This window comes from Pongo pygmaeus, chromosome 21 (genome assembly GCF_028885625.2).
Source record: "Pongo pygmaeus isolate AG05252 chromosome 21, NHGRI_mPonPyg2-v2.0_pri, whole genome shotgun sequence".
Taxonomy (NCBI): domain Eukaryota; kingdom Metazoa; phylum Chordata; class Mammalia; order Primates; family Hominidae; genus Pongo; species Pongo pygmaeus.
Genome location: NC_072394.2, coordinates 37,293,797 through 37,315,153, shown reverse-complemented (window position 1 = coordinate 37,315,153; position 21,357 = coordinate 37,293,797). Strand labels below are relative to the sequence as shown.

The following is a 21,357-nucleotide window of genomic DNA, read 5'->3' as shown; positions in this document are numbered from 1 at the left end:
TGCCACCATGCCTGGCTAATTTTTGTATTTTTAGTAGAGATGGGGTTTCACTATGTTGGCCAGGCTGGTCTCGAACTCCTGACCTCGTGATCCGCCCGCCTCGGACTCCCGAAGTGCTGGGATTACAGGCGTGAGCCACCGCGCCCGGCCAGCAGCCAACACTCTTCTAACCCATCTTCTATTCTCTTGGGCTGAATCTTGACTCAAATTCTTCCTCCTGTCCTCAAGACTGCCTACTCATTTTTTACCATCTATTAAAATCAGAGCCACCTAGTACTAGCACAATGCCTAGCACACAATAGGCAATCAGTAATTTTTTGTTGCTGTTGCCCAGGCTTGTCTTGAACTCCTGGACTCAGCTATCTTCCTGCCTCAGCCTTCCAAGAAGCTGGGATTATAGGTACACACCACTGAGTTCTGCTGAAATCAAGTACAATTTTTTTCACCATCTGTCTAACTAGAAAGTAAATTTTTTAATGAAGTAATTAGTAAAAGGAAAAAATTCTTCACCCACAGAACCTTCCATGACCAACTCTTTCTTCTCTTAATTCGTGCATTGTCTCTCAGCAATTAGATATTAAGCATCTCCTTCTCCAGCTTCTACTTGTGTGTTATTCACTATGTGCCAAATGTTTCTTTAAGCTTTTCATATGTATTATCTCATTTAATCCTTACCACAACTCTAGGAGGGAGGCTTTTCTCATTTTATAAACTTGAAAATCAAGGCTCAGAGAGGTTAAATAACTTGTCTAAGGTTACACAATTACTAAGTCAAGATTTAAACTTCCTTGAGACATTTTTGCTAAAATCTGAAAGACGAATAGAAGTTTTTCTCCACTCCCATATGAAAAAAAGAGACCAAGGGCATATGTTAGGAGGAACTCCTTGAGGCTGAAACACTGAGAATAAGGGAAAGAATAGCAGGAATTGATGCATAAACTGGGCAAATCATGCAATTCTGTGTATAATAAGGAATTTGGTATATATCCCAAGAGCAATGAAAATTCACTGAAGGGTTTTAAGCAAGAGTGACATGATCAAATTTACTTTCTTAAAATATCTGCCTGGCTATTCTGCAGAAAATGTACTCAACAGGTAAAACATATGAATGCAGAGAATTTAGGATAGTCTGAGTACCGAATCAAGAGTTGGAGGATGCCAGGCACTGTGGCTCACGCCTGTAATCCTAGCACTTTGGGAGGCCAAGGCGGGCAGATCATTTGAAATCAGGAGTTCGAGACCAGCCTGACCAACATGGTGAAACCCTGTCTCTACTAAATACACACACACACACACAAAATTGCCAGGTGTGGTAGTGGGTGCTTGTAATCCCAGCTACTCAGGAGCGTGAGGCAGGAGAATCACTTGAACCTGGGAGGTGGAGGTTGCAGTGAGTTGAGATTGCACCACTGTACTCCAGCCTAGGCAACAGAACAAGACTCTGTCTCAAAAAAAAAAAAAAAAAAAAAAAAAAAGTTGGAGGAAAGAGAAGCAATTAGAACCATAACAATGGAATTAACCTTACAGATTATCACCCCCTCTTTCATTTCATAAGAAATAAAATTCATAGAAGCTAAGTCATTTGTTTCAGGTTACACAATTTAGAGCTTATACAATCTAGTTGGAGAGATAAGATTAACACATGAAATATTTTTTAATGTACAAGACAGAATATAATTGAAAGCTAAATCACATAGTGCACAACCTTGTAATGTATTAAAGAAATCCAAATTAAATCAACCCCAAGGTGCCATTATATACCTAGAAAACTAGTAAAAATTTAAAAAAATTATTAAGCCCAATGTCTGGGTGGCCTTGGGAAAACAGATACTCTTACACAATAATGGCATTGTCAGAAATTGGCGCAGTCTTATTAGATTGCAAGGCAATGCATGACAAGAGCCATAAAACTTTTTATTTTTTTTTAATTTTTATTGTTATTTTTTTTTTAGCTCGGTGTCTTGCTTTGTCACCCAGGTTGGAGTGCAGTGGCATGATCTCAGCTCACTGTAACCTCCATCTCCCTGGCTCAAGTGATCCCCCCATCTCAGCTGCACCCCCTCCCTCCCCCAGTAGCTGGAACTACAGGCACACATTGTTTGTTTGTTTTGTAGAAACAGGGTTTGGCCATATTACCCAGGCTGGTCTTAAACTCCTAAGCTCAAGCTTTGGGAGCCCACCTTGCCCTCCCAAAGGATGCTGGGATTATAGGTGTGGGCCACCACGCCCAGCCCATAAAACTTTTTATACCCTTTTCTCTGCTATCTCAACTATAGGGAATAGACTTCAAGAAAATAATCACAAAGAAAAAAAGTGATTAGTAAAGAGATGTTTATAGCAACACTATAATAGTGAAACTGGAAACAACCCAATAGCCCAACAATAACAAAATGATAAAAACTAGTAATACAAGTAGTAATACCATAGAATAATAAATGGCCATTAAAGAGAAAGCAAATGAGAGCTAGTATTTAGTAAATGCCATTCATGTATCAGGGACTGGACTAATCTCATTTAATCTTTATGACATTATGGTCTTACAAAGTATACATTAATTATCCTAATTTTATAGATGAGAAAACTGAAGCTCAGGAAACTCTGCCAAGGACCACACAGCTAATAACGAGAGTACAAATACTCAAAAATATTTTCAAGTGATAATAGTAGGCACATAGTATATAAAACTATTTATAAACCACATTTATGTCCATCAACAAGGAATGAAGAAAGCTGAGGTGTTTTTGTTTTTGTTTTTGTTTTGAGACAGGGTATCACTGTGTCGCCCAGGCTGGAGTGCAGTGGCACAATCTTGGCTCACTGCAACCTCTGTCTCCCGGGTTCAAGCAATTCTCGTGCCTTAGCCTCCTGAGTAGCAGGATTACAGACGTGCATCACCATGTTTGGCTACAAAACTGAATTTTATGCACACAGTTTTTCTGGGGTTTTTTTTGGGTAGGGGTGTGAGTGTTTGTGTGTGTGTGTGTGTGTCAGAATCTGGATGAGTAGCATAGTTTCTAAGTACTAAAGATATTCAGAAGAGGAAAAAGGCGAGCATAAATTGGGATGATCAGCGAATGCTCTATTGGAAGAGGTGGAGTTTGACTAGGTAGAGAGAAGCAGAAGGAAATGAACAAAGGCAAGAAGGTGGGAATAAATGTGTATCCAGGATATCAAGGAGAATGATCTATCTAGAATGAGGGGAGTGGTAGCAAGTAGTGGGAGATAAGGATAGAGAGGCAGGGTGGAGCTAGATTATCTGGAGGTCTTAAAAGAAAAGCAGAATTTTAATTAGAAACTGCCAGAAACAGGGAACTACTGAAAGTTTTTGCAGTGACATATGAAAGCATATTTCCATAATATCAATCTAATGGTGTCTTGATAAATCTACTGGAAAGACTCAAGTTGGTGAAACTAGGCAAGAGAGGACAAATTAGGAGGCTGCTTCCCTGGTAGAAATTCTGTATTTGACGGAATTTGGTGAAATGCATTCTGTGGGGTCGTGGAAGAGGAATAGCATTGCTATTAGGATATGGATTCTGCAGTCAAACTGTCTTGGTTCAAATCCCAACTCCACCACTTTACACTTGATTGAATCCTGTCTTGCATTACTTGATAATTGTTTGATTTATATTGTATCAGACTAACTACTATTTATTGAATGTGTACTGTGCATCAGGCATGTTATAGCGCACACTTATTACACACTTTAGACCTCATACAAACCCATTAGGCAAGTATTACTAGTCCTATCTTATAGATGGAAGAAAAGGAGTCTCAGACAGGCTTAAAAATTTGCCTAAGACCCCACAGTAAATGAACAGCAGAGCCAGGGTCTAAATCTAGATTTTTCTGGATTTGATTCGTGGCCCATGCTTGTCCCACAACCAAACATCATGCTGCCTCCCAATGGGGGTGCAATTTTGACTCCTTGGCTAGGCGCGGTAGCTCATGCACATGTAATCCCAGCACTTTGGGAGGCCAAGTCAGGAGGAAAGCCTGAGGCCAGGAGTTCAAGACCAGCCTGGGCAACATGGCAAAACCTCGTCTCTCCAAAAAATACAAAAAATTAGCTGGGTGTCATGGCGTCTGCCTGTAGTCCCAGCTACCCAGGAGGCTGAAGCGGAAAGATCGCATGAGCCCAGGAGATGGAGGCTATAGTGAGCCTAGAACGGGCCACTGCACTCCAGCATGGGTGACAGAGCAACACCTTGTCTCAAAACAAACAAACAATCTATATATATATAGCCTTTACCCAGACTGAGGGCAAGGGTAGGGAGATTTTCCTTATACTTTTTTTTTTTTTTTTTTTTTTGAGACGAAGTCTTGCTCTGTTGCCCAGGCTGGAGTGCAGTGGCGCTATCTTGGCTCACTGCAACCTCTGCCTCCTGGGTTCAAGCAATTCTCCTGTCTCAGCCTCTCGAGTAGCTGGGATTACAGGTGCCCGCCACCACACCCGGCTAATTTTTGTATCTTTAGTAGAGATGGGGGTTTCACCATGTTGGCCAGGCTGGTCTCGAACTCCTGACCTCAAGTGATCCGCCCACCTCGGCCTCCCAAAGTGCTGGGATAACAGGCGTGAGCCACTGCTCCTGGCCGATTTTCCTCATACATTTTAACAGACATGGAACCATCTATCAGAACTTCTGAATTATTACTAATACAATCCCAGCCCAAGTTAAAAATAAAATAAAACAACTTGACATCGTAGTAACTCGTTCAGTCTTATCGCGTAATTTCCATTGGGATGTCCGATATACTAAAAATAGATGGGGGACTCCATTATTAATCGAGGACCCCAAGATGAGAACCAGACCCGTTATTGCCCTCAAGAGTTCACAGGTTAAAGGTCTCAGGAGGCAGTGGCTGAGCTGGTGTGAAAGGGAAGCAAAGAAAGTTCTATTCGTGGCCCTCCTCCCTTCAAGTCTCCCGTCGCCCCTTAGAGACCCTCTTTTCGCCTCAGGAACTCCCCTTCTCTTCCCATGAAACTTTCACTCTCTTGGCCGACCTCCCCGTCCCAATCTCAAGGAACCTCACTTCTTCCCTCACGGAATCCCACGTCTCCTCGCAAAAACCCACATCTCCCCCACGGACCCTCCAAGTCTGCAGGGAACTCCCCAGCTCCCATGGAACCCTCGTCTCCTCCCGGAATCCCTTTTCCATTTTCAAAGAACCGCAATTCTTCCTTCACAGAACCTCCATCTCCTCACGGACCCCTCAGCTTCCCAAGGGAGCCCCCACTCTTCTCCTCACACCCCCAGGCCCGCCCGGGCCGGGCCTCACCCCGCGGCTCCTCCACGGAGCGCCGGTGCAGCTCGCGGTAGCGCTGCAGCGAGGGGACGTGCGCGGAGCGGCTGACCTCGGGCGGCGGAGACCAACTCCGCGCCCGGCCTCCGGCTCCAGCTTCCTCCTGGCCCCGGCTCCCGCTGCCGCTCCGGCCCCGCTCCTCAGGAAGCCCCATCGCGTCAAGTTTCTAGAACCGCGGCCGCCTTTGCGGTCGCGGCGGGTGCCGGGACTGGGAAAACAGGCCGAACTAGAGGCGGGGCCTCCGGAGAGGGGCGGGGCCTGGTGAGTGGGGGCGTGGCTGAGTCTGGCGGGTGGGCGGTGCCAGAGGGGACGGGGCCATGCCTGGTTGGGGAGGGATCGAGGTTAGCAAGGACAGAAATACTATAAGGAAAAGTCGAGGGATAAGGGTGGAGCTGACTTGCCGGAAGGAGTGACGCCGTCAAGTGAAAGCAGAAGGGGCGGGGCCGGGTGTGACAAGGAAGAGGGTGGAACCGTGGAGTGCCAGAGGAGGGGCGGGGCCAGGCGGGACAGGAGAGGAGGTGGGCCCATGGAGTGATGGGGAGTAACCCGGCTGGTTGTGACACGAGAGGAGGCAGAGCCATGGAGTGACCAGAGTGGGGTGGGGTCTTGGAGTGACAGATAAGGGGTTGGGTTAGGGCGAGGATCGAAAGGGAAAGGGATGGACTAAGGAGAGGAGTTGAGTAAGGTCCATCGTGGAGCCGCCCCGTGATCTGATTGCACAGTCCTATCACCCCATTGAGTTGGAAAGCCATCTGGGGTAGGGTTCCTTCCAGGTGACACCCTTCCCTCCAGGTCCCCCCTCTCTGAGCCACACCCACATTCCCGTCCTCCGGAAAAACTTCTCCCATGACCTTGAGGGCATGCTCTGGCGACAGCACCCCCTCTCTGCTCACCCTGGAACCAGCTCAGATTTTCTCCCTCTTATGAGGACATGTCTTCAATCTCCTTGCCTTCACAAATCTCCATCCAGATCTAAAGTACAAGACTCAATAAGTGAAGACTAGGAGACACCTTCAGGTTTTTTTATAATAAGCCCACCTCCTAATTGCACAAATGGCAAACCCAGGAAAGGGAAGGAACTGGTGCAAAGTCAGAGAGCAAATAACGACCAAGTTAGGGCCAAAGCTAGGTTCTTTGACTCCAGATTTGGTTTTACTTCCTCATCAGGCTTGAAGCTAAGGCTTGTAAAATATCAAAGTCTGTGCAAATAGGAAAAATCATTCACATTCTCTTTTTTTGTTGTTGTTTTTGTTTTGAGACAGAGTCTCTCACTCTGTCACCCAGGCTGGAGTGCAATGCCACAATCTCGGCTGACTGCAACCTCTGCCTCCTGGATTCAAGCAATTCTCCTGCCTCAGCCTCCCGAGTAGCTGGAATTACAGGTGCACACCACCACGCCCAGCTAATTTTTGTATTTTTAGTAGAGATGGGATTTCACCATGTTGTCCAGGCTGGTCTTGAACTCCTGACCTCAGGTGATCTGCCCGCCTTGGGCTCCCAAAGTGCTAGGATTACAGGCGTGAGCCACCACACCCGGCCCACATTCTCTTCTTTCCTTCACAATCTCTTTACTTCACCAAGGGAAACCCCCACCACCACCACCACAACCTGGGCTTAATTACCTCTAGCTTCCCTCTAGCCCCTCCACCCCAGAAAGAAGTCAGGCAGGACCCTCCTTCATCTCTCACCTGCACTCACCATGAAGAAGGGCCCACCTCACCATCATTTCACAGACTGGCTGTCAAGGCAGGAAGGATTCTTAAATATCTAACTCCAAGAGTGATTCTGAGGCCTGAAGCGGGCAGCTCCCACCTACCTGAAGCCTACACAGGCCTTGTGACCCCATCTAGCCCAGCCTCCCTTCCCAGCTACTTCCCTGCTCTTTGCCCAGCTGACCGTAAACCTTGCACACTCTAAGCTGAAAAAAAAATCTTTCTATGGGAGACCGAGAGTCTGCCCAATCCCGAGGAGGGCGGGAATCTCAGGGCCCACTGAAGGAGTACAGACCTCTTGGAGTGGACATGGACCCCACCAACGGGTCAGATACTTTCATCAAGGAGATGTCCACTGCACCGAAGGGACACACACTTCACTGACACTACATGGACTCCACTAAGGGAGCACAGATGTTGCTGGGGGTTCTCAGATCTGACTGAAGGGCCCTGGGCCCTGCTAATAGGACATGAATGGCATTGAAGGGCACTTACCCTAGTGAGGAGAAATGGATTTCCCCTAAGAGATACAGAGGATATAGACTTTACTAAGGAGACGTGGACCCTACCAGAGGACTCAAACTCCACTGAGGAGCTGCCAACTACACTGTGGGAGTGGACATCACTGAGAAGGTGCAGACCTCATCGAGTGGGGAAAGGTCCCACCTGAGGGATTAGACCTCAGGGTAGTGTAATAGACCCTACAAACATCACTGAGGAGATAAGAACTCTCTGGGGTGGGGAAAGGCACACACAATGGGTACACGTTTTGGTGATAGACTGTTACCCTCCCTGGGCACTCTTACCACACAGCTCTGAGTAGCCCTCTCCTTCCTATCCTCTCTCCCAAGTCCTACTCCCAAACCCCAGAACTGTTCCCGACACACTGCTTCCCCCTCCTGTCTATAGTTGCTACTGCAGCTGCTGTGCATATAGTAGATTTTTCAAGCACTTCAGGCCGTCCCTGAGACTGGTCTGGGGTTGGGAAGAGAAAGGATGTGTGTATAGAGGCTTCACCAGCACCCCCTGTCTTCCTGTGGACTTCACAGTGAAAGTTTGGAACAGAGACCTCGTAAAAGAAGGAAACTTCCTCATCCTTGGATATGGAGAAGTAGTACAAGCTGTAGTGTGGTTGGAATTTCTGAGTGGAGAGAGGATGGATGGGTTTGGAGGGAATGAATCTACCAGATTAAGGCAATGATGATGATGATGATAATGATGCCATTTATTGAGTAGGTGCCAAGCCCTATACTAATCGCTTTCCATTCTGTTACTTAATCCTCATGACAACCCTCTAATATAGGTACTATTATTCTTTCCATTTCACAGATGGGGAAACTCATAGAGAGACTAATTGTCTTGCCCAAGATTACACAGTGTTTGAGCGGTAGCAGCATAGAACCCAGACATCCAGAATATGGAGACCTATTCCCCACCTTGCCCCACTCCTGCCCTACCATCACTACCACCACTCCTTCTTTCTCAAAGTGTCCTTTCCGTAACCACATCAAAAACTCTTAAGATGATGGTAAATATTCAGGTTCCGAGGACCTCATCCCAGCCCACTGAATCATGATCTCTGGAGTGGAATCTGGGGATCCGCTTTCAAAGATCCTAACACACACTAAAGTTTGAGAATGCGGTTGAAAGAGGAGTCAGAAGTGTTGGGGTGCGGGAAGGGATCTGAGGTCAGAGGAGGGATCTGTTGTCCAAAGAGGAGTCTGCAGTTAAAGAGGCCTGGAGATGAAGCATGGGCTGGGGTTTTCAAAAGAGTTTGGGGGTGAAGACAGAGTCTGAAGTCGAAAAAGAAGTCTAAGGTCGGAGGAGGAGTCTAAAATCGGAGGAGGAGGATCTCGGAATTCAAGGAGGGGTCTGGGGTCCGAGGAGTTTGGGGTCAGAGACAGGATCTGGGGTCGAGAGGGATTTGCGGTCAGTGAAAGGGTCTGGGGCCCGAAAAGGAAGCCTGGGATTTGAGGAGGACACTAGCTGGATTCAGACTGGAAGGAGGAAGGGGTTTGGTCCCTGAGCTGCGTGAAGTGCAGAGCCACTGAAGTCTCGCTTGCCCCGCGCTCTCCCCTCGACCCTGCTCTGCCTTCCTGGCTGTCCATCTACGTGCACCTGTGTGCCCGCTGCAGGCTGACAGCGCTGAGCAGACGGGGGCGAGTCAGACCGGGACACAGCCGAGGGCTGGGAGAGGCGCCCCCTCCCGGCTGTCGAGAAGCTCAGGCCCCGCCCTCCGCCCTCCCACCCCCCCGCCGCAGCCACTTCCGGCAGGCGCTGCGCTGCTGGGGGGCGCGGGCGAGGATGGCGGCGGAGAACGAGGCCAGCCAGGAGAGCGCCCTGGGCGCCTACTCGCCAGTGGACTACATGAGCATCACCAGCTTCCCGCGGCTGCCCGAGGACGAGCCGGCGCCGGCGGCCCCGCTGAGGGGCCGCAAGGACGAGGACGCCTTTCTGGGAGACCCCGACACCGGTGAGGCCCGCTGACCCCGTCCCTGCCCTGCCTTGGGAAGTCCCCGGTCTTCCTTCTTCTGTGTCGAGCATCCACCTCCAGCTCCATCTCCTTAATTCATCCCCATCTTCTTGGCTCTCTCCCTTCTTCTCCCTTGAGACCTGTTAATTATTTGGTGGGGAAGGGGGTGCATTTCTGCCTTGGAGGCGTAGGATGCGACAACGGAGAGGATGCTAGGGACTGCAGTAGAAGGGATTGGGTTTACCTTCTGGGAAGAACCAACTAACGGTGAAGGAATGTTGGAGGGGAGATCCTAAGGAACCGCTGTGATCACCCAGAAGAGGGCTTTTTCTAGCCACAGAGGACAGGATAGGAGAAACCAAGTCAGAGACTGCAGCAAGAGAGATCCAATCTGTGCCTTAAGAGAAGTTGCCCACAGCCAGGGATTGTGAGAAGCAGAGGGTCTGGGAGAAGCGGAGAATCTCTTCATGTCTAGGGAGGGGTAAAGAGAATATGATTCCCCCTCTGCTGGGTATTGGGAGACGGAGGCACGGACTGCATGACCTCTCAAAGTCCTTGGGGACTAGAACGCCTTCACTCTCCTGTGGATTACCCCACCCCTCCCTGAGCCATGGATCTGGCCGGGGTATTGGTAAGGTACTCTGCTCCCTAGGAAGCAGTCTCCAGAATTTTACTGTGTTCCCCTCAGCCCTCTGCTGGAATTGTGAGAAGTGGGGGTAAGAGAGGGAGGAGACAGGGATTGGAAGAGACCTGGGGGCAAAGAGCTCTCTGTGCATTCTTTCCCTGCTGCTCTTCCTCCTAGCCATGTGGCCCAGCTCCATCCTCCCCTCCATTCTTCATCCTTCATCCCCCATCCCTCTGTCCCTGCACGTCACTTCCTGGCATTAGAGCATCCTTCTACCTCACTCTCACTTCCTCGCAGTGCCTGCACTTGAGCCTTGTCTCTTACCAGCCTGGCAGATGCTGCTTTTCCGGCTTGGCCCTTCGCTAGCTGCTCCCAGTCTGAAAGCCCAAAATTCTCTCCTCCTCTACACTTTCTGGTCATCTGGCCCTGACCAGCAGCCCTTGCCAACCTTACTGGACTGCACTCTATATGGGGTGGGGGTGAGAAGATAACGAAAATGGAGTTTAGAGGTTTATGGGCATCAAACGTCAGGGCTGTGGATCAAAACTTATTTTCCAAAGGGAGTGGAATCAGAAGGTAGCAGGGAGAGGAGTGGGAAGATGTGTCGTGATGGATACCAGCCTGAAGCTAGGCCTTTTATTCAGTAGTCAGGAGTGAGACTTCTGATCCTAATACAGCCCTGACTCACCAAGCAACAATGGGCACACCTACCCTGTCCTGGGCCTTAGTTTCCTCTTCCAGCTCAACAGAGAATGCCTGTCTCTCTTGACCTAGAGATTGGAACTGCCTGACATGTTTTCTTCTGGCCCTCTGTAAATGTCTTAGCATTTACCAAAATCTATGATTATTTATTTGTGCAATTATATGATTACTCCCTGTCTGTAAGCCCCATGAGGGCAGGGATCATGATTGTTTTGTTCACTCTCCTTTCTCCAGCATCAAGACCTTGTCCATAGGCCGGGCGCGGTGGCTCACGCCTGAGGTGGGTGGATCACTTGAGGTCAGGAGTTCAAGACCAGCCTGGCCAACATGGTGAAACCCCATCTCTACTAAAAATACAAAAATTAGCTGGGCATGGTGGTGGGTGCCTGTAATCCTAGCTACTCGGGAGGCTGAGGCAGGAGATTCACTCGAACTGGGGAGGCAGAGGTTACAGTGAGCTGAGATCACGTCACTGCACTCCAGCCTGGGTGACAGAGTGAGACTCAGTCTCAAAAAAAACAAAAAACAAAAATCAAAACAAAAAAAACATACACTGGCCGGTGTGGTGGCTCACACCTGTATCCCAGCACTTTGGGATGCTGAGGCGGGTGGATCACCTGAGGTCAGGAGTTCAAAAACAGCCTGGCCAACATGACAAAACCCCATCTCTACTAAAAATACAAAAAAAAATTAGCCAGGCCTGGTGGCAGGTGTCTGTAATCCCAGCTACTCAGGAGGCTGAGGCAGAGGTTGCAGTGAGCGAAGATCATGCCATCGCACTCCAGGCTGGGCAACAGAGTGAGACTCTGTCTCAAAAAAACAAACAAACAACAACAACAACAAAAAACCTCATCTCTATTTATTTATTGGGCACTCAATAATTGTTGAATGAATAAATGCATGAGAGAGAAGATCTCAGGATGAAAGAATGGTAGGAGAGAGCAAGTTCCAAAACCTCAGGGAGTATTTTGGGAAGTTCAATACAGGCTCTGCCCTCATCTGCACGGAAATCCAGCAGAGATCCTAGTCATCTGAGCTTTTGGGAGTTTATACCTTATGCCAAATTTATGTGTCAGGTTTGCGTGTTGCCATCATTTCAGTGTAATCATTTGAATGCCATATCTCCCAATCCTACTTCCAAGCCCCAAGGCTCCGTTGGTTCACCTGGACCAGACTACAGGCTGACATGGCCTCCTGTGTTCTCAACCTGGTGGTACCATCTAGTGGCACAGCACCATCCTCTTAGCCAGGACCTTGGTTGTGCCCAGCTAGCCTCTAGCCTGCCATTCCCTAAACCCAAGTGCCAGGAACCCCACATCAGGCTCTGTGGGAAAGAGAGCTAGACAGTGATCATTCCAAGGTTGGGAAATACTTTCTTCTGAGCTCCAAGCCCATGTGTTCCTTTCTCTCCCAGGCCTGTGTCTCCAGATGTCCCGCAAGTGCCTCATCTCTAGCATGTTCTATTTTGAACTCATCATATCCCTTCCCCACACACGTGCTCTTCCTCCACTGCCATTCTCCATTAGCGACACTGCCATTCACCCAGTCTCCCAATAATGAATGGCATGCTGAACTCCTCCTTTTCTTCTCATTTCCAAATGGTGATCAAGTGCTCTCTGCACCCCTCCTAAGTATCTTCCAAATTCCTACTCATCATCCCTGTCATCACCACTGTAGACTAAGCCACCAACCTCTGTTATCAATATTATTCATAGGCTCCTAGCTACTCCTCCTGCCTCCTCCCTCTTGCCCCTGTCCCCACCCCAATCCATCCATCGCTTCTGGTCATGTCACTCCCTGGTTCAGACATCTTTGGTGATTCTGCCAGGCATAGTGGCATACACCTGTAATCCCAGCATTTTGGGAGGTTAAGGTGGGCAGATTGCTTGAGCTCAGGAATTCAGAACCAGCCTGGGCAACATGGTGAAACCCTGTCTCTACAAAAAATACAAAAATTAGCCAGGCGTGGTGGTGCACGCCTGTAGTCCCAGCTACTCGGGAGGCTGAGGTGGGCAGATGGCTTGAGCCCTGAAGGTTGAGGCTGCAGTGAGCTGAGATTATACCACTGCACTCCAGCCTGGGCAACAGAGTGAGACACTGTCTCAAAATTTTATATATTATATATTTTTATATATATATAAATTATATATATTTATTTTTTTATTTTTTTATTTTTTCAGTGATTCTCCCCTTAAGGGAATAAACAACAAGCCAGGGATGACCCTAGCCTCTAGCCAAGATCACTCTCCTAAACTCTGGACTTGTATAATCAATTCTGTTCAGGATTATTTTGTTATAAACCCAGTTTAACTGAGCTACATCCAAAAAGAGAATTTTACTGGGTAGCATAACTGAAAAGTTCAGGGACATGGGGTTTCAGGCATAGCTGGATTAAGGTACCTAAAAAGGAATGGACTTTTCTCCATCTTTTGCTCTGCCTTCTTTTGGTGGGCTTCACTGGCAGAAGGCCTCCCATTTTATTAGGGGCAAGATGCCCCCAGCAGCTACAGGCTTACATCCTACCAACTTAGCAACTTAAGTGTAATAGAAAGAGGAGCCTTTCTCTTTCCCAATAGTTCCAGCAAAATAACAAAGTTTGGGTCTTATTGGCCTGGTTTTGTTCACATGCCTGTTACTGCACAGAGGTACCTGTTCTGATTGGCCAAGTCTGAGTTATATACTTTGGTCAGGGATGAGGGAGTTGGCTGAGAGAGGAGAGAGAATGTTCCTTAAAAGAAAATTGAATGAGAAGTGGTATCCAAGCAGATACCAGGGATGAGCCCTGAAGGTAAAAATTAGATATCTACTAGGCCAACTGCCTCCAGACAGCTTCTTATGGTGTCCCACAAATTCATAGTAACCAAAATTGAACTTGTCATCTTTCTCCCAAAAGACTTATTTCTTCTGGTTGCAAATTAATCTTTTTCCAGTATCCTGCTGTTGCTTTTCCCTATCAGTAAAATCAACACTGTTATTGCCCTAGCTGTTCCACAGTGCACACAGTAGGTACTCAGTAAATATTTTTATTGTATAAATGAATAACTTTATGATGGACTGGTGGAGTAGAGAGTCTTGAATAGCTATGATAGGGACATGTCACCTTTACCTCCTGGTTCCTTATATCTGACTGGAGAAAACAAATTAAACCATACCTAGGGCTGGGCACAGTGGCTCACGCCTGTAATGCCAGCACTTTGGGAGGCCAAGGCGGGCGGATTGCTTGAGGCCAGGAGTTTGAGACCAGCCTCATGGCCAACATGGTGAAACCCCATCTCTACTAAAAATACAAAAATTAGCTGGGCGTGGTGGTGCATGCCTATAATCCCAGCTTCTTGGGAGGCTGAGGCATGAGAAATTCTTGAATCCAAAGGCGGAGGTTGCAGTGAGCCAAGATTGCGCTACTGCATTCCAGCCTGGCAGGAAGACTATCTCTCAAAAACAAAACAATAAGTACCAAGAAATAGCAACAAAAATTAGCTTGTAAGGTTGGTTTCTGAGGGTAGAAATGGCTCTTGATGCCATGTGGAGCAATGGGAAGGAGGCTTTCTAGTTACACAGACTCTTGGTCCTGCGACTTATTCATTTTATTTTATTTTATATTTCACTTTAAATTTTTTGAGATAGGGTTTCACCCTGTCGCCCAGGCTGGTGGGCAGTGGCTCACTGCAGCCTCGAACTCCCAGGCTCAAGTGATGCTCTTACCTCAGCCTTTCGAGTAGTTGGGACAACAGGTGCACACCACCATTCCTGGCTAATTAAAAAAATTTTTTTGTAGAGACAGGAGTCTTGCAATGTTGCCCAGGCTGGTCTTGAATACCTGGGCTCAAACAATCCTCCCACCTCGGCCTCTCAAATGCTGAGATTACAGACATGAGCCACCAAACCTGGCCCACTTACTCATTTTATGACCTGAGATGGGCAATATCACCTTTCTCGGTCTTAGTTTTCTCATCTGTAAAGTGGGGAGAGTGGGACTTATTTCATAAAGTTTTGGGAACACTTCAATGAGGGAATATATGTAAAATGCTTAATATGTAGTCAGCATCAATAAATCTAAGTTCAAAACCCTTTCCCACACTTCTTTTGAAACTTCTAATGCCGGGTGCAGTGGCTCACGCCTGTAATCCCAACACTTTGGGAGGCTGAGGCGGGAGGATTGTTTGAGCTCAGGAGTTCGAGAACAGCCTGGGGAACATAGCAAGACCTTGTCTCTATTAACAACAGCAACAACAACAACAAAAAGACATTTCTAGGGGCCAAGGAGAGTTCTGTGCCTACAGTGGGTGTTTAACATCTGTTTGTTTGGATGAATTCCAGTTTTATTTACAGACTCTGTGATGCTGATGTTGAGGGTTAGAGGCAAGCATCATGAAGTGAGGGAGACTCTCAGAAGATAACCTTTTTTTGAAAATAAAGTTTAAAAACAGCAGGGTGCAGTGGCTTATGCCTGTAATCCCAACACTTTGGGAGGCCGAGGCAGGCAGATCACCTGAGGTCAGAAGTTCAAGACCAGACTGGCCAACATGGTGAGACCCCGCCTCTACTAGAAATATAAAAAATTAGCTAGGCATGGTGGCATGTGCCTGTAATCCCAGCTACTCAGGAGACCGAGGCAGGAGAATCACTTGAACCTGGGAGGTGGAGGTTGCAGTGAGCCAAGATTGCGCCACTGCACTCCAGCCTGGGCGACAGAGTGAGACTCTGTCTCAAAAAAAAAAAAAAAAAAAAAAAAAATTACATGTTCATGATAAAAAACAAAAAAAGCAATAGTGAGGAAGAATAAAAAAGTCCCCTTTCCCATTCCTATCTCCCTGTAATTTTTCATTTCAAAATATATGTGTTAATTTTTTTTAGAGACAGGGTCTTTCTATGTTGCCCAGCCTGGAGTGCAGTGGCTATTCATATTGCAATCATACTGCAGCTTTGAACTTCTGGACTCAAGTGATCTTTCTGCCTCAGCCTTCTGAATAGCTTGGCTTACAGTCATGCACAAGCACTCCTGGTTTATGTATTGATTTCTAAAAAGGAAATATATATAAGTAGTAAAAATTTCAAACCTAAAAAACTCCCACCCCATCTCATTCCCATCTTCAGCATCCTTTCCCAAGAGTAACTTCTGTATAATTTATAAACATTTCTTGTATATATCATCATTTTATCTATATATTTGGTTTCTTATTTACACAAAAGATGGGACTGTGGATCATGTAGGCCTTTAAACACCACAGGGAGCTTGGATGTTTATTATGTTGGCATCAGTGAACCACGTATTTTAAACAGAACAATAAAATGGTCAGTTTTTAATATTATCACATAGACTTTTAAAGGGCTTATAGTCCTAGTACATAGTAGCAAGTATTAAAAAATATTGAATGAATAAACTTTAAAAAACATATTGTGAGTACAGCATGAGGTCAAGGTAAATTAAAGACTATTTCTTTACTGTTCACAAACACCTAGGACCTTTAGGCCATTTTGGGACCTGGGTTCACAGGTAATAACACTCAGAGGAGGGAGCTATGGGATGGAAGAGGGTCTCAGCCCTGGTCAAGGTGGAAAAGGAATAGAAATAACTTGGAGTGAGTACCTACAGTGCACTGGGTGCACATCACCTCATGGAATCCTTGTACCCCTATCCCACCAGTTAGGGATTAGTTCCATTATTAGAATGAGGAAGGTGAGGTGCATGACTTGACTGACTTCTCCATAGCCACCAGCAAGTAGTGGGCTTTCAGTTCTCTCCTACCTCTACTCTTATCGTCCTCTAGTTTGTCTCCAGACAGTAGCCAGAGGGATCATTTTAAAACACAAAACAGGCTGGGTGCAGTGGCTCACGCCTGTAATCCCAGCACTTTGGGAGGCCGAGGTGAGTGGATCACTTGAGGTCAGGAGTTTGAGACCAGCCTGGGCAACATGGCGAAATCCCATCTCTACAAAAAATACAAAAATTAGCCAGGTGTAGTGGGGCATGCCTGTAGTCTCAACAACTCAGGAGGCTGAGCTGAGGGGGGAGGATGGCTTGAGCCTGGGAGGCAGAGGTTGCAGGGAGGCAGAGGTTGCAGTGAGCTGAGATGGTGCCACTGCACTCCAGCTGGGGTGACAGAGCCAGACCCTGTCTCAAACAACAACAACACACAGAACAGATGGTTTCACATTCTTGCTTAAAACTCCCTAATAGTAGGCCGAGTGCGGTGGCTCACACCTGTAATCCCAGCACTTTGGGAGGCTGAGGCGGGTAGATCACCTGGGGTCAGGAGTTCGAGACCAGCCTGGCCAACATGCTGAAACCCTGTTTCTACTAAAAATACAAAATTACTCAGGCATGGTGGCATGTGCCTGTAATCACAGCTACTTGAGAGGCTGAGGCAAGAGAGTCACTTGAACCCAGGAAGCGGAGGGTGCAGTGAGCCAGGATTGTGCCATTGCACTCCAGCCTAGGCAACAAGAGCGAAACTCCATCTCAAAAACAAACAAAAATAGCCTCTCGAGTAGTGACCTCCCATAATCCTTAGGGTAAAACCCAAGCTTCTCCCCGGGCTGGTAGAGCCCCACATATCTTCTTCTTTTTTTTTTTTTCTTTTGAGACAGAGTCTCACTCTGTCACCCAGGCTGGAGTGCTGTGGCGCGATCTCGGCTCACTGCAACCTCCACCTTGTGGGTTCAAGTGACTGTCGTGCCTCAGCCTCCCAAGTAGCTGGAATTAGAGGCACACATCACCATGCCCAGCTAATTTTTGTATTTTTAGTGGAGCCGGGGTTTCACCATGTTGGCCAGGCTGGTCTCAAACTCCTGACCTCAAGTGATCCACCCGCCTCGGCCTCCCAAAGTGCTGGGATTACAAGATTGAGCCACTGCGCTCAGTATGTATCTGCCTAGCTTCCACCCTTACTACTCTTTCCCCATGCCTGCTACACCAGAGCCGCCCAGGCCTTGGTTATTTTTTTTTCTAATGTACCAAGCTCATTCCTACTTTAGGACCTTTGCATCTGCTGTTCCCTCTTTCCAGAACATTCCACACACATACTCTTTGCTCTACATTATAGCTGGCTCCTTCTCATCCCTTAGTTTTCAGCTTAAAAGTCACTTCCTGAGAGGCCTTCCCTGATTTCTGCAGCTAAGGAATCGTCCCTCCCCTACCACCATTATTCTGTCATTTCCTCCTTTTTCTTCATAGCACCTGCCACAACTTGTAATTATAGACTCCTTTGCTTATTGGCTTTTTCTTCCAGGGCTCTATGAACCACATGAGGGCAGGAACTATCTGTTCCCGTCCCCTGGCACCTAGCATAGGGCTCTCCATATTTAAGGAATGAGTGAACGGTTAACTGAAGTAAGGTTGGAAGGCAGGGTCCCTCCACTCTGTTTATGTAGCTGCCTCCTTGCACGGAAGGCTGGGCCCCAACTGGGGCAGGATCCGATTTCCACTGAGGGCTGGAACCCCCACCCCACCCCCCAGGAAGTGTTCTCAGCCCTGGGCCCTGGGTGCCAGGAAATTTGGCCTAGGTATCAGGGAGGGGCGGGAATCCAGCCTCCCTGCTGCCCAGCTGGGGAGGTCCCTGTCTCTTCCTAGCCGGGCACCGTTGCCCCCGCCTGTCCTGGGGTTCATGCGAAAATGAGGAAAGGTGAGTAGTGCTAGCCAGTGCGGGGATTGTGTGGCAGGGGCGGGGCAGGGAAAGCGCTGAATAGTCCCGCCTGGAGGGTGGGCAGGGCCAGGTAGGAGATGCCCAGACCGACCCCGGCTGCCCGCCCGCAGACCCGGACTCCTTCCTGAAGTCGGCACGGCTGCAGCGGCTGCCATCGTCGTCGTCGGAGATGGGCAGCCAAGACGGGTCGCCGCTACGCGAGACGCGCAAAGACCCGTTCTCCGCGGCAGCGGCCGAGTGCTCCTGCCGACAGGATGGGCTCACGGTCATCGTCACGGCCTGTCTCACCTTCGCTACCGGTGTCACCGTGGCGCTGGTCATGCAGATCTACTTCGGGGACCCCCAGGTGAGGGGGACAAATGGGGAGGGGGAGGAAACTGGGGAGGGGGGGAAACTGGGGAGGGGGGAGTGGGGTAATGTTTGAGTAACCGTGGAAACTGGGGAATGGCTGAGTGGTGGAAGGGGAGAGAGGGTGGTGACTTGGGACAGGAAGGTCCCAAAGGGAGGAGCTCCAGGGCATGAGGGAGACAGAACAAGGGGACAGAAGAAGGAAGGGACTCGATCCATTAGGAGGCACTTGGGGTAATGAGGGCAGAGTCAAGGCAACAAGAGGGCAGGGCTTCGACCTTCATCCCGCTTAGAGTTCTAGGGCTAGTGGAGGTGCCCTAGGGAGGTGGACAGCTCCTCCTGCCCCCACCAAGTCCTCTTTCCCCTCCCAGATCTTCCAGCAGGGTGCCGTGGTGACCGATGCTGCCCGCTGCACTTCACTGGGCATCGAGGTGCTCAGTAAACAGGGATCTTCTGTGGACGCAGCAGTGGCAGCAGCCTTGTGTTTGGGGATCGTGGCTCCACACAGTTCTGGCCTGGGCGGGTAAGGAGCAGTGGAGGTCGGGGTCCCCCAGGCCTGCAGGCCTCATGTGCAGCACTCCTAACTTAGGGAGAGGGGCATTTGGGCCCCAACTCCTTGCATTTTCTCTTTCTACATCAAATTTCACCCGCTTCTCCCTGGATGGAGTCAGAAGAGCAAAGCTACCTTATGGAAAACCTGAAAGTGTTTTCAGAAGCTTTTTTCTTTTTTTAACTAGAAAAAGAAATTTGTAAACCATAAATTAAGGTGCACAGGTGGAGGTATACTGTCATCAATTAAGGCAGAGATATTTCAACTTCTAGGATCATAAATCCCTATGGGTCTGATGAAAAGCCTTGGACCCTCTGTCCTCCAAAAATACACCCCACGCTAAGAACTCTTAGAAGTTACAAGCTGGCCACCCATGGGCAACACCCAGCACACAGACTGGTTTGGTTTAGACACTGAACTGTCTTAAAATTTTGTTTGCTTTTGTTAAAAAGTTGAGAATTTTCATAAAAATCCAGATTTCCAACATCTCTTGAACAATCGGGAAATCCGATAACAACTTGGGCCCACATTCTCACATGGCTGAAGTTATCTGGCGTGGAATAGAAGCTGCTTCCCATGATGGGCATGCACTGTCCAGTTTGCCATAGTTTCTACCACTTCCTCTTCTCTGTCCTGCTTGCCTTATTTTGTCATTTGGCTGTGGGCATTTAAGTTTGCAGCCCCCATCTTAGATGTAAATAAGCTACAGAAAAGGAACAAGCTGACAAAGTTTCTATCTTGGCTCCTGTAAGACCAGCTCTCCAAGCCGTACCAGAGAAATTCCTCTTTTGGTTTTGCATGTTCTATCCTTACATAATCCAGTCCTGGGGGAGGGGCAAGGGACATACCAAGTAGACAGGTGCAGGAAGCTGGCAGGGGTCCAGCTCTGGTCCAGGGTGGGGGCATGGGGCAGAACATCCTGTTCTCCCAGTCTCTGGGCTTTTCCTAATCAGGGATTAAAGTCTCCAGTGACAGGATAGAAGAGGTCCATGGACCCTGGGTCTCCAACCCTCTTGGTTTTGCTCCCACCCTCTTAGGGTGGCCGAGTCTGTGAATCCATGCTGGGGAGGGAGCTCAGACACCTGACCCCAAATGAAAAACTGAGCCTACAGCTCTCACCACTGGGGGTGGAGGGGTAGCATGTTATCATCACACTTCCCCTTCTGTGTCTCTCCCAGTGGGGGCGTGATGCTGGTACATGACATCCGACGAAATGAGAGCCACCTAATTGATTTCCGGGAGTCCGCACCAGGGGCCCTCAGGGAAGAGACCCTGCAAAGATCCTGGGAGACCAAGGTGGGGACCCTGGTGAGAAGAGAGAGTTCAGGGGAGTCTCTCTTCATTGCCCTTCTGCTAACCCAAGCATTAATTTGCTAAGTATTTACCAGGGGAGTAGGAAAAAGAGTTGAGCAGGATTCTCTTAGGCTATGAGAGAGTCAGGCAGCCCCCAAAATAAAATAATGAACTAGAAAATCTGGAACCTTACTTCTCTGGGAATCTTACCTATCTGGCACATGGGAAGGAAGAAAAAAGGCTACTGAGTACCCTGAAATGTCACAAAGTTGATGCAATGAAACTCACACATCTCACTCTGAGCCAGTTGACTATAACTTTCCCAGCCCCTGACATATTGGAAGATTAGAGGGGAACTGCCAGAAGTAAACCAACTGTCTGCTGAAAGAAAAAGAAGAAATCGAATAACTTGGAAAAATGGGTACTTAGTGCGGTGGCAAAAGCCAAACACACCCCTGAGTCTTCAGAGCTCAGAGTAATGGTGGTGTGAAACTGAATAGGTTAAATGAAGGTCCCTTGTCCACCATTTTAAAAGGTAGGGTTGCCTGGGCACAGTGGCTCACACCTGTAATCCCAACACTGTGGGAAGCCAAGGCAGGAGGATTTCTTGAGGCCAGGAGTTTGAGACCAGCCTGAGCAACATAGTGAGACTTTGTCTCTACAAAAAATGCTTTGAAATTAGCCAGGCATGGTAGCATGCGCCAAGG

General features: G+C 48.2%; 2 protein-coding genes across 7 annotated transcripts in view; one reads left to right on the top strand and one right to left on the bottom strand.

The window, feature by feature from the left end:
• Positions 1-5,703, bottom strand: part of ACSS2 (acyl-CoA synthetase short chain family member 2) — a 51,093-nt gene extending 45,390 nt beyond the window's left edge. For both annotated transcript variants that reach the window (XM_054466753.2, XM_054466754.2), the window contains exon 1: positions 5,281-5,703. In XM_054466753.2, the coding sequence (XP_054322728.1) occupies positions 5,281-5,458 (178 nt within the window). In that variant the 5' untranslated portion in view covers positions 5,459-5,703. The remainder of the gene's footprint in view (positions 1-5,280) is intronic.
• Positions 5,704-9,270: 3,567 nt separating this feature from the next.
• The window catches only part of GGT7 (gamma-glutamyltransferase 7), a 28,078-nt gene continuing 15,991 nt past the window's right edge, over positions 9,271-21,357 (top strand). For 3 of the 5 annotated variants that reach the window (XM_054466750.2, XM_063659165.1, XM_054466749.2), the window contains exons 1-4: positions 9,281-9,489; positions 18,570-18,805; positions 19,179-19,330; positions 20,536-20,653. In XM_054466750.2, the coding sequence (XP_054322725.1) occupies positions 9,321-9,489; positions 18,570-18,805; positions 19,179-19,330; positions 20,536-20,653 (675 nt within the window). In that variant the 5' untranslated portion in view covers positions 9,281-9,320. Of the gene's footprint in view, positions 9,490-17,643; positions 18,439-18,569; positions 18,806-19,178; positions 19,331-20,535; positions 20,654-21,357 lie in introns of those variants that run through there. The other 2 variants (XM_054466747.2, XM_054466748.2) reach the window with 2 other exon arrangements.